General features: G+C 46.0%; 1 protein-coding gene across 2 annotated transcripts in view; it reads left to right on the top strand.

The window, feature by feature from the left end:
- Positions 1–13,326, top strand: part of CACNA1I (calcium voltage-gated channel subunit alpha1 I) — a 90,048-nt gene that overhangs the window by 33,442 nt on the left and 43,280 nt on the right. For both annotated transcript variants that reach the window (XM_064453976.1, XM_064453966.1), the window contains exons 4-8: positions 432–591; positions 2,783–3,098; positions 3,780–3,872; positions 9,689–9,995; positions 11,411–11,811. In XM_064453976.1, the coding sequence (XP_064310046.1) occupies positions 432–591; positions 2,783–3,098; positions 3,780–3,872; positions 9,689–9,995; positions 11,411–11,811 (1,277 nt within the window). The remainder of the gene's footprint in view (positions 1–431; positions 592–2,782; positions 3,099–3,779; positions 3,873–9,688; positions 9,996–11,410; positions 11,812–13,326) is intronic.

Below are 13,326 nucleotides of genomic sequence, written 5' to 3'. Positions count from 1 at the left end.
ATGTCTGAGGCTCTTGAGCTGCTGTGCACCTTTTGGACAGAGTTTTCATTCTGTTGCCCTTCTGTGGGGAAGGGGGGAATATCAGTGAGATAGCGGATGGTACCAAAATTCTCATTCCCTTTGCTTTTCACTGCTGCAGATGGAGGCCTAGAGTTAAAAGACCATGGCATCACAGCAGCTCTGCTGCCTGCCTGTTAGTAGAGTTTAGGACAGGAAAGGGCAATGATCATAAATCTAGCCTGGTTTGGGCAGTAATTAATTTCAGCCACTCTGCTTTTATCTTCACTGGGCATTTTTCCCCTCCTAAATTTTCCTTTCTTTTTCCTTTTGTTCCTTTTCCTTTCCTTCTCCTTCCCTTCCTTTTTTCTCTTTTTCTCTCTCTGTCCCTCCATCCCACACTTGCTCCTTCTGGTTCTCTTCTCCCCCTGCAGGCATGCGCATCCTTGTGAACTTGCTCCTGGACACCTTGCCTATGCTGGGGAACGTCCTTCTTCTCTGCTTCTTTGTCTTCTTCATCTTCGGCATCATCGGGGTGCAACTGTGGGCTGGGCTGCTCCGCAACCGCTGCTTCATGGAGGAGAACTTCACAGTGTGAGTGCCTGGGAGACAATGTCTCTTTCCTTTGTTCCAGGAGCATTTCTCTTTCCCCTTCCCTGCTCTCTTGCCTTCTGCTGCCTGGCTCTTTATGTTTATTGCTTGCTCCAAACGGCTGTAGGGTGATGCCATGCAGAGCATTGGACACATCTTGCAGAGGAAAGGAAGGGAGGGCAAAGACAGCTGTTTTTAGTCTGTCTTCACAGTCCACAGATGCCTGGGCTCATTTGGATTTGGCTAAGGCACAGGTTAGCAGAGCTGCCTCCTCCAACTGTGCCCAGGGATTCAAGATACTGCTCCTACTCCCAGAAAGAGTTGAAACTCTGAAACACCAGCCATGCCATCTTTATCGTGAACTTGCTACCTCTTAAAAACCAACCAGAGGAGTCTTACAGAAACCCTTAGTGCTGCCTGATGCTTCCAGGGACATCTTTGGCACCTCCGAGATGGAGCTAAGGTTTGGACAGTAGTGCATTACCTCTGGAGGTTTTGGAGGGACATGGGGAAATTATCAGAAAACTTCAGGAGTAGAATTGCATGTGGAAGGTGCTGTGGTGGGGAGATCAAGCACTTTTGGGAGAGGTGTCCCACAGCTAGATTAGTAGAAGGGAGAGCATTTGAAAGCAAAGAATGGCTGCTTGAATGGGATAAAAAACCCCATGGGGAAATGTGGGCCCAGTTCTGGCAAAGAGAGCCTGGAGTCACACAGGGGTCAAGGTATCTGAGGTTTATTCTGGGGGGGGGCCAGGGGGAGCCCGCAGAGCATAGCTCTCCTGCTCCACAGAGTCAATGGAGTGGAAAAGCTCCTGCCTGCTACCAATTCTCCAACCACCCTCCTGGGGAGTTCCAGGGCACAGCTCCTCCTATTGACTTTCTGGCTTTAGCAGATCTCAGGCTTTAAAATGTCTTCTTAAAACCATATACTAATCCCAGACGTCCTATCAGTTTATACTGCTTAAAAAAACCCTAAAGCTGTAGATCATCTCAAATTGGGGGAAAAAAAAAGTGTGAAAATACAATCTGCAGAACAGCAGTGGGAAGAGAGTGTAGGAGCTGCTTAAAGCAGCCATTTACTGTGTTTATGTATTCCTTGGGGAAAAATGAATGTTTAGGATGATTGTCCTTTATGTAAATGAGGGGTAGTACCTCTTTAATGAGTGTAATTACATCCATGCAGAGCTGATGTAACTGAGAAGTGAATTGGGGCCACAGCCTGCAAAGTGACAGATACTAGAAAATCTTTGGCTGACCGTTACTAGAGAAATGAAGTCTGCAGGCATCCAGCTCACCAGTGATGTGGATGTGTTACAACAGATCTTTGTGGTTTGGTCCCGCTTAGTTTAGAATCAGAGACTTTCTCTCTTTCCTTTTTCATCAACACTTGTCCTCTTCCAATGACACTTAGCAAAGAAGTCTGCATTCATGCAACGTGAAAGTTGTGTATTGTAGCACTGCAGGGAATGCACTAGATAAAGTTTAATGGAAAATTTTAAATCTCCACCTTTCACTTTCCTGATCATTAGCTCATCTCCAGCTAGGCAAGCATAGACGATTTTAATTATTCATGCATTTGGAAGGTGTTTGCATTATTTGGAAAGAAGCACGTGAACTTGTCGTGAAACATTGCACCCATAATGCCAACTGGCAAGGAGGAGTCAAAGTTAAGGTTAAGTCAATTTTAACTTTGCATTTCCTGATTTTAAGGCTTAGCTGTGCAACATTAATTATGCATGAACTGGATTTTTTTTTTTAGAAGTACAGAAGGTTCACTGCCAAATGTTATAAAACATGTCCATCAACAGTTACATACATGAGCACATCACAGTACAGTCTGATGAACTTCTTTAATATCACTGTATCTGGTTTAGCTTTGATGCTAATGAGGAGAGTGATCAGAATGTAAATCTCTGTATTCCAGCTTTTCTTCATCTCCTTGCAAGCAGATTGTGTAATTTGGCTTGGGGTGATCTGATGGCAGGCAAAGCTCTGAAAACTGGGGACTCATCCTGAAAATTTCCTGTTTTCCATGAGCCTTGTCTTCCCTTCCCTTCTCCTGAGGAAATAAACCTGGAAATTCCTTACCCAGTGCAGTCCCTGTGTCAGATTGGGAGCTCCCAGATCCACTGGTGTTGCTGACGGGAAACTGCCTGTTACAGGAACTTTATGATTGTGGTTTTTATCCTTGCAGACAAGGTGATGTTGTCCTGCCCCCTTATTACCAACCTGAGGAAGATGATGAGATGCCCTTTATCTGCTCGCTGTCAGGAGACAATGGAATTATGGGCTGTCACGAAATACCCCCACTGAAGGAGAGGGGCCATGAATGTTGTTTGGACAAGGACGATTATTATTACTACAACTCAGTCCGGCAAGAGTTCAATGTCAGTGGTATGTGTGTCAACTGGAACCAGTACTACAACGTGTGCCGTACAGGCAATGCCAACCCGCACAAGGGTGCCATCAACTTTGACAACATTGGGTACGCGTGGATTGTGATATTTCAGGTAAGACTGAGTTAGCCTCCTAACAAGGCTCAAGCTATTTTTCTTTTTTTCCAACTCAGTCTTTCTGTGCTCCTGTAACGGTTTCTGCAGGGTGTGATACAGCTGCAGAGAGAAAAGGGCCTTGTAATTACTCTGGCAAGAGAGGCAGAGTGCGCACCATGAACAATGTTCCTGAAGATGAGGAGGGATGTAGAGCTGTTCCAGGCCCTTGCTGAAATGAGCTACAGCCTTCAGGCTAACTTGTACCAGTTTTCCTTTCAATCCAGATCACTAGAGCAAAGGGGTCTCTTTTACTTCTTTTTTTAATTCCCAGCACATGTTGCAGATGGGGGCTGAAATCCGTGCTTTTTTCTTTTCCACCGGCTGTACGTGGTGTCCAGTCCAAGGGGCACAGAAACCTGCTGCGGGTTTTCCCCTGCTGCGATCCAGGGAAATGAACTATTTTAATGAAATACTCCTGCTGTGGGCTAGCATGATCTCACAGGCTTTGACGGTATGCCAGTGTCACCAAGCAGTACCATGCTGATTTCCTGGAATCGAAATTTGGCCTCCTTGAAATAAATTGTTGTTTCTCACCCTCCTTGGGTTGCAACAGCCCTGCTGGTATGTGCCTGTATACACTGAGGAGTGAACTCTGGAAGCCCACTTCCCTCCTGTTTCTGTTGGTTTTTGTCTTTGCAGGTGATCACACTGGAAGGGTGGGTGGAGATCATGTACTATGTGATGGATGCCCATTCCTTCTACAATTTTATCTACTTTATCTTGCTGATAATTGTAAGTATAAGACTTGACGACTGTCAGCATTGAAAGCTAAGAGCCTACAAAAAAGGGTTGTTAAGTCAATGCAGACACCGGGGAAGCAAACTACTTTGCCTGGATTTCCTCTAGGAATCTCAGGGACACAGCTAGGTGATTTTCACCAAGAGTCAGTGGCAAGATCACATAGTTGTCAGGCAGGTTATTCTCTTTCACTCAAAACAAATGGTCAGGACTGATTCCTAGAGATATACATACCCAGTGTAGAAGAATGTTCTCATCCTTAGATCTTCTCTCAGAGTAAATTCCCCAAACCAGTAGGCCTGAAAGCACAGAAAACCATTTCTGCATTTGCCCTCTTACTTGGTCTCTTTATACATTTTAAGCTCTTGAGACATTCTTGAGCCATATTTTATGGCTTTTGGCAGCACCTGGACCTTTCAAAATCAGGATCTCAGATTCAGGTTTTGTCAGATTCAGGGTCTGTCACGCTGAATTACTTCCTTGTCATGAACAAAAATGAGCTGCTGCTCTGAAGGTGTCAGCAGTCCAATGTAAACTGGCTGTGTGAGATCACCTGTGGCTGGTGGGGATGGAAAAAGGTGTGTCAGTGATGAGAACTTAATAAAGAGTTTATAAGCCCTGTGGATTTATGCAAGTGAAGGTTGAAGGTTGCTTTGCTGTAAGGATGTTTGGTGGTGGTACCTGGAGAGAGAGGTGAGAAATGTGATGCCATTGCCTCTTCCATTCCTCAAGCCTCCTACATGTAAGTGCATTTTATTGGAGGGAATATCCTGTTTCTAACAAGGAAGAATTTTGCTTTTATAGAGACTCTTGCATTTTTTCCACATGGAGACCAAATTCAAGGCTAGAAGGGAAAGACCTAGTATGGATTATGGGAAGTATAATATCTGTATACATTAGGTGCAATTTAGCTCTAGGTTGATTAGCCAGTAAGGACCTTGTTGCGTATCTCTAAAGCCTAAATACGTTTGGATGGGCTGCTGAATGGAGCTGGTTAAGACTCTGCTCTTCACTTGCTACTTGTCCTAGGTGGCCATGCCGTCCTAGAAATAGAATCTCTAGAAGCAAACACCCACTAACACTAACAGACTCACCTGGCACAGGATCTAGTTTAAATTCAAACTGACATGCAATGATTTGAGAGCAAACAAACTGTAACCCAGTTTCTGGGAGAAATTCTGCAGCCTGTACGTATGGGGAGTGGCACACAAAAAAAAATCTGCTGGTCCATTCAGGTCAGAAAACTTATGAAGACGCTGAACCTTCATGGTGTCCTTAATTTCTCCCTGCCTTATGGCCTTGTGCCATGACAGAGGAAAGACAAGGAGAGGAAAACAGAAAGATGACCTACTCCCTGTGGCTTCAGCATAAGCCAGGACAGCAAAGGTGAAATACACCTTAAGGAATTCTGCTTTTACTTTGAGGCTGGAGAGTCCCAAGGAGAGACGGTGCAGAGGTATGATTGCACAGATGGGGAGGGAGCTTCCCACAGCTCTGTTCCCAAAGGCAAGCTGAACATCCTCTGCTTTTTGTGAGTTCAGAAAACAACTATTTCCCTAGGGTTTGTTCAGCTCTCCCACCATGCTATAGACATGTAGCACCCACCTGTATTTTCACTTTGAGCAGCATGGCCAGGATATGCAGACTTGTACAATGCGTTGTTCAGCACAGACTTTACTCCTGCCCTCGGGTACAGTCTCTCCCAGAGCCAGAAGGACTGTGAAACAGTCAGTGTTTAACCATTGGGGTGGGCATGCCTGTCTGCTGCGGGCCAGCTCCAAAAACTGCCCGTCACCCCCTGCTCCAAACGACGTAAATTCTGTCAGCATATTTTGGTTTTTGAGTAGGAGTATCCTCCCAGTGCTGGCTCACCTCGTGTGGATTTCCAGTGATTCAAACTTTGCCTCTGAATTTTCAGGTGGCTGAAAACCTTCAATTAAACACCCCACCTGAGATTTTACTGTGCAGTGTCATTGACATTTCTAGGCACTCCACCCTCATTTGCAGAAGCCATGTAGGTTTATTTCCATCAAACACAGGAGCACAAGAACTTCAACTTACTCTAGGGACTGCTCAGAACAAATGCTAGATGGGATATTTCCTTTGCCTTTGGTGGACTTACACCAAGAAAGTGTTTAGCCTTTCTGTTAACTACTTTGCATGTGTAATGCGTCTTTTGCAGCACATAGAAACACCACACTGTGAACTTGCTATCACTTGGTTTCATTTTCCCTCTGAGTCTTATAGAAATGACAATCCCTCTTCAAGTCTCATGAAGCACAGTCCTTTCAGCCTTTATCATTCCCTCCTTATCCATGGTCAAAAGGCCTGGGTTTCTAAGCAGGATTGCTCTGACATTCATACTTCAAGCCCCTGACTCTTTGCTTTTCCATATACATCCCAGCCTTGGCTCGAACTTACTCATCTGGGGCTGGATCTCCAAAGCCTCTTCCTCAGAGCTATGCTTTCACCCATGACTTCTCCCTCCCTCACAGAGATATCTTCAAACACCTACATAAGGATATTACCTGCTACTGCTCATCTGGCAGGAAGAAGGCTCTACCACCTGGATATATTCCCAGCATGGTCTTGGACTCCTGTGTAGATGTGCTGCCTGAGGGGAAGGGTGCTGGCTCACTCTGGCACTCAGAGTGGCCTTGCAGAACAACCTGGTAAAAGCATTTTGCATATTCAGCAAAATGTAAATAGCTTCTTCCTCTGCCAGAGACCAGGGAGGTGACATGCTTTCAACTCTTGGGTCAGTGCTTCATTTCGGTCTTCCTGCTTGAGGTCCTGCTCTCTCTTTGTCACGTCTCCAGCTCTTGGCCACTGGTGTGGCTCCTGGACTAGAGAAAGCTCTTCTGAACTCTCTGATTGGCAACCACATTGCAGCTCTCAGTGACCTCCTTGAAGTGTCTGTGCTTACAGATGTGGGCTGCAGAAGACAAGCTGGATATCCAGGCATAAGCAATAAAAATAATGGGCAATGAAGTCAGCCTCTCCAACACCAGTCAGATTTTATTAGATATTGCAGAGACAGGGGTTGAGCCTTGGGCTGAACAAGGCCAGGATCTGCTTAATCACAGTACAGCTCAGTCTCAGGGCTGAATGGGATTCCTATGTTGGGGCTTTGAATCAATGGTCTCCTTCTGCCTCTGTCAGATGCTTTGTCTGACTCCATGTCAGGCACTTTTGGTCTCTCCACTCAGCTAGCTGAGATGGATTGCTCAAATGTGAGCCATCTAGGACCCTTACTGTCCTTCTGCTAGCTGGGAGGCAGAGCCTTAGAGTTTATGGACTTGCCTGTTGTCTTAAGGATTAAACAAGCTCATTTGTTTTATGTTCTTAGCTTCAATAGTTGCCATATCCAGTCCTAGTTGCCGTATCCATCCCTCTTATTCCTCCCCTTTTTGGTCATCTGGTGGGAGATCACAGCAAATGGTGCCTGAGAGAACAGGTCTTGGTGGTGTGAAACCTGAACTCTCCTACAGATTCAACCCCAGTCTTACAGTGTGACCCTGCTGAGGGCATCTTGTTGCCCTCAGCAACTTTTCTTGCAGCCGAAAGAGAAGGTGTTGCAAGTCTTAATTGCTTGTTGTTCGTGGAGTTATTGGAAGTTGCAAAGTACTGGGCAGTGACACAACTACCATTCCAGAAATGCATGTATAGCTGGTTTCTAGCTCCCAACCCTGCCTCACTTGGGACAAGCTGAGGGAGAAAACTGAATGGACAAGCCCATGTAAGTGTTGTGGTGCTGAGGGGAAAGAGGGCAGGAGAGTGCATTGGAGAAGAATTTGGATTCCCAGTCATACTCTCATCAGTGAAAACATGCAAGATATCATGGACTAGGGAAATCCGGGGGGATGGCAAAGGAATCCGAACAAGGCATCCTTGTAATTTTCAAGGCCACATACAGAACTGAAGGGAAGAATAGTCTGAAATATGGGTGGGAGGAGAGGGAAGAGAAGGGATCAGTGATGAAGGGAAACAGAATTAGAACAGCTTTGAAGGGCACTGAAAGGAGGAAAAAAACCCCTTTATTTTAAGATGTTTTATTGTGCTTTTGCTGAATCTGGTTGGGAAGGGCTTCATGTTTCAAAGGCCTGTTTAGATGCTAGCAGGGACATCTGCCCTTTGAAATACTGAAAGCCACTGTACTGAGCTTCTGGACAGAGCTTCTGGACACCTGTGTGCAAGAAAACGGGACAACCAAGGGTTGAAGCTGGTGGGGAAGTGGCAAGGACTGCGCACAGAGGCAAAGGCTGCTTGGATAGATAAAACAAGCTGGGATGCTTGCTGAAAAAAACTCCACTTTTTCCATGCACAAGGCTTAGGGTCAGGTTATCACCACCTTTGTTTGCCTTCTCCCCTTTGCTAGAAGGGTTATATGGAGGAGGACGTGTGCATGAAGATAAGGGCAGGTCTGGATCCTGCTCTGTCAGAGCTGTTTGCTTGGAAAGGAGAGATGGGGAGGTGAGGCTGGGTCCAGTGTATGGTCATACAGGAGGAACACAGTGCGAGAACGTCCTGTAGCAGGGATGCTCCCTGGTCCAGGGGAAGCAGAAATCTTGAGCTGGTGCTTCCTCTCATCCTGGGGGCTGCCCTGCAGAGTCCATTTCAGAGCAGCACAGATGTGTGGTCCTTATTCAGAGATCAGACTCTGCATTTTATCGATGCTGTATTGCCACTTACAGCTCTATGGGGAATAGGCATCAATCAAGACATCATAGCTTTTGAGAATTATTTTGAACATGGCTACTAGCCCTTTTATGTATGAAATTTTCATCATACTGAAGCCCAGGTTTTATCCTAAGTATAATGGATAGATCCCCTAGTGGAGATTAATCTGTAATTTCATAATATGTAACACTGAAAGTGAGATTTTTATCACCAGATCTCTCAGCGCCAAGAAATATTTGCTCCATTTTACAGATAGGAAAACTGAGGCAAAGGAAGCTTAAGGGGAACATGCAAAAGTGTAAAATAAGCCTGGTACACTCTTTGGCTTCTGTCCAAAGGAAGAACTTGGGCATTTTGTTTCTAAGAAACTGGGGGAGTGGGCTGTGGTTGTTTTTGTATTTGAAATGGAAAGCCAACCTAGGCTGGAGGACAACTAAAATAAGAGCTAATAAAGTATGTCTAATATAAGAAGAATAGAAAATGAACAAGGAAGCAGTGTCTTGCCAGACTATTTAGTGTTCTTCTCAAAGTCATTAGTTTTTGTAAACTCCTCTGATTTCAAGAGTTTATTCATTTCAGCAAAGTGCCATCTCCCTGTATGGTGAATTAAGGTGTAAATAGTAGAAATAAATAAAATGCTCTGAGAATTCTGACATGTCTTCCAAGAGCTGAAGACCATAAATGACAGCGCATGATTTTTCCAGTAGTAAAAGAATAAGCAGAGGAGAAAGCAACTGAACTACCAAACTAGTCCTCTGCCCCCCACTTTCTGTTTAACACAAAGGAGAGGGGAAAAAATGAAAAAAGTCCAGTTTTCATCAAACCCTTTGCAGGCAACTTCTAAGTGACTTGCTAAAGGTCCCAAAGTCTGGGGACCAAAGAAGTCAGGCTTGTGCTTCCTGAATTTCGGTTCAGAGCTCTAAATTCTTCATGGAAATTACATTGAAAGAATTCTCAAAAACAAGCTCAGCCAGCCCTGGCTTTCTCTGGAATTCCATCTCCATATACAGATTGGTTCCCATTCCTCTGCCTGCTTCCAGCCACCTCCCCCTTCGCTCTCCTCTTACATTCCTGCCTCTGCATGTTCTTCCTTGTGCTGATATTGACTGTCCCTTCTCCTTTACTACTAGGTGGGCTCCTTCTTCATGATTAACCTGTGTCTGGTCGTCATCGCCACACAGTTCTCGGAGACCAAGCAGCGAGAGCACCAGCTGATGCAGGAGCAGAGGGCCCGGTACCTCTCCTCCAGCACTGTCGCCAGCTACATGGAGCCAGGAGACTGTTACGAGGAGATCTTCCAATACGTCTGCCACATCATGCGCAAAGCCAAACGCCGCACCCTTGGGTTGTACAACAGCATACAGAGCCGGCGCCAGGGCCACGTGGATCCGAGCAATGCCAAGCTAGGCATGAACAGGAAAAGACAGAGGCACTACAGTAAGGATTACGTGGGTAAAGCTGGAAATGCCAATAGGGGAAATCCTAGAGTAACTGGGAGCATCTCCAAGTGCCAGCTTGCCAAAGGACCTGTGCCTACAAAGCACAGAAATTAGAATTAACATTGGCTATTGAGCGTGGGGCCATGGCTGGTGCACCAGACCAGCAAGGTGGAGACCAGCAAGAATGGGAATGAAACAGAGGAGACCAGCAGGGAACGTGGGAAACTCAGGTCTGAAACTCAGACACCATAATGGGATAACATTAAAAGTATTGGCTGAGGCTTGTAAAGGGCTCCACGTCTGGTATAGCAGGGTGATGATAGCAGTTCGGGAGAGAGAGAATTATTAGGGGGATGTGACAGAATGGTGCTAAGGATTGGACTTGGTGGCACAGCAGGTCCCGGAGATCTCTCCTCCCAAACTGAGTAGCTGTGGGACCTCAAGAGAGAGGCAAAGGGAGTAGAATTGCAATAGGGTACCTCCTGAACCAAAGGAGCAATACTGAAGAAGTCGGTTTGATATGCAAGGGCAATGGAGACAATTTCTCTTGATGGAAGTTCCTGCTGTTGTGTAAAATTCGACACGAGATACCATTTAAATTGGAATCCTGGCCTGAAAAGTGACTGTAAAAATGGTTTTATAGAGTTAGTATTAACTGCCTGCCAATGCCTTTCCTAAGTTATGCTCCCATTAACAAGCAAAAAGGCATATTTTCCTTCAGCTGGTCTTGCATACTCGGTATTTCATTTTCTTTACTTGCTGGGAGAAAAGTTTCTGCACACTTCATGCACCGTGTTAATGAATTAATTGCTTCATTCCCCCAGTGTCCATTTGATCTTCCAGGCCCAAATGGAGGATTGAGAAACAGAAACTTAGTTTTCTCACTGAAGTCAGGAGATCTGTTCTGATTCAGAGTGCATGGGCTATCAGGAGGAAGTGTTCTTGTGCTACCTTTTCTGCCTTGTGGAGATGCTTTGCTAATGTAGCTTCCCTAATTTAAAGAGTTCAGCTCAGCATGTGGATGCTTGGACCCAGCTTGTAGCAGTTCAGGCCAAAAGCAGCCCTTGTGGTCGTTGTTCCCTCAGTTCCCACTTAACAAAAACTACTGAGTCTCAAGCTGTGATTCCTGCATCAGACAAAACAGTTCTTCCTCTGATGGATGTGAACTTCCGTTGAGCCTAATCACAGGCAGCTGAACAGTACCATGCCTTTTGGTGATACAGCCAGTCAGTCTAAAGGCCCCAACAGCAATGGCTTTTATTGCTGCCCTTGAGATGATGTGACAGTGTTTAATCACCCTTACAGCTAGAAAGACCAGTTTCCCTGTCTAAATACCCAAAAGCCAAAGAGGTACCCGGTTTCAATGTCTTTTTCAAAGCTTTCTCCTTAAAGCACGATCACTTCTCTCTGCAGGGCTTTGCCAGCAGCACAACTCTCTTGATTGCCCTCCTCAGGGCTTGGTCCAGCCCATCGCTGTGACAGCAACCTCTGATCCCACCAACTGCCCCCGATGCCATAGCAGGGAGCATGAAGCATCCCGAAGGCTCTCTGTCCTCGATAGTGCTGATTCAGACCAGGAGGATGGAGGAGCCAGTGAAAAGGAGGGAGAAGGCACCAGAGAGGACCAGGGTGCCTCGGCACTGGAGGATGAGGAGGAGGTTGAAGAAGGTGGACGGCTGAAGCTCTGCAGTGACATGTGGCGAGAAGTGAGGGTCAAGCTTCGAGGGATTGTAGACAGCAAGTACTTCAACCGTGGCATTATGATTGCAATCCTAGTGAACACTATCAGCATGGGCATTGAGCACCACGAGCAGGTAAGGCACTTCAGGGCACAGGGTGAGCAGCGGGGACTGGGGAATCCTGCTCGGGTTTATGGCCTTGCTAAGCAGCTGATGCAACTTGGTGGAGGCAGAGATTGAGCAATTTGGACCCTAGGCCACAGCACAGATGGTCCCAGCATGGCTTTGGAGAAAGCCACAGGATCTTGGAGGGTCTTTCTTCCTTATCACTTAATCACTTTCACTGTCTCCATGTATTTTCCTCCCACCTCCTTTCAATCCCTCTTTTTCTCCTCCCTGTTCACTTTTGTCCCTCTGCTTTTCTTTTTTACCCTGTCTTCTCTTTCCATCTGCTTCTCTCTCCTTCACCCTTGTCTCTTCCATCTTCTTCATCTCTCTCTCTCTCATTTCTCTCTTCATTAGTTTACTGAATCCTTAGTCTATTTGGTTAATTTAATGTGCCCTCTGGGGATGTCACAGGCACTTCACCAGCATCTCAATTCAAATCCATCAGCTTGCTAGCCTTTCCAGCTTAATTAAGAGATGCCTGAGCACAGTCTACCTATATAAGAAGGCTAGGAAAGGCACCACCTCCCATCTCCAGTCATTTTGGGGGCTCAGATGGCTTGAGCCTTTTGTTTGCTCTGACAGCAAAACGTGATAGATAGGTCAGATGTAGACAGCAGGTGTGGGCACAGGTTTTGACTTTCACGCCAATAGTTTGCAGGCAGCTCTGAGTCAGCAGTGCACTTTATCCTGACAGACTTGTGAGATGGAGAAGGATTGTGTGCCCTCATTTTATACGTAGGAAACAGAGGCTGTGTCTACTTTGTGATGTGCAGAGCCAGCTTCAGAGGGTGTTAAGCACGGCCATGACCTTGCATCTGCATTGCCTCACTTTGTGCTAAAGGAGTCCATGCTGTACGTTCATGTCTCGGATCTACTCTGCTAGTCTGAATATGACCATGAGTTGCTCCATGTGTCTCCCAGGATCACACAAAAAAAAAGAGATTGCTCCACTACTTAGATGCTGGCTGCATTGAAGCTTTGGAGCCAAGATGAAGCCTGGTCCTGAACACAATCTCAGGCTGCAAAGAGACAGGCAGTGAGTCTGGTTCAAGCAAGGCACTCAGATTTGTCCCGTGCTGTATCAGGATGGAGGTATCTTGAGACCCAGAGTATCGCAAATTCCCTGTTTGCAGCAACAGTGTTTGAACCACTATTTGAAGCCTCAGATGTCTGGATCCCACCCACGTACCAAGCACTAGACCATTTTTCAAAGCCCAGCTAGTTTCTGATACAAGGATGGGAAACCTTAATTTGATCCCAGAATGCAAAACTGCATGGGATGCTTCAGTACCAGAAAAATACTGGTAGGAGCTCAGAGGAGAGGAGGATGAAGAAGAGGCTGGAGGGTTTGACTCATGAAAATAGATAAAAAAGAGTGATGTATTTATCACGTAGTAGAGAGATGACTAAGGGTTGAAGCCCAGGACAATATGAAAACTGCCCACTGATGTTTTAAAGATGTGAGCACCAAGCGGGGAGATC

The sequence above is a fragment of the Phalacrocorax carbo genome, chromosome 1, assembly GCF_963921805.1.
Source record: "Phalacrocorax carbo chromosome 1, bPhaCar2.1, whole genome shotgun sequence".
NCBI classification, from domain to species: domain Eukaryota; kingdom Metazoa; phylum Chordata; class Aves; order Suliformes; family Phalacrocoracidae; genus Phalacrocorax; species Phalacrocorax carbo.
This window is presented reverse-complemented; position numbering and strand designations above follow the sequence as displayed.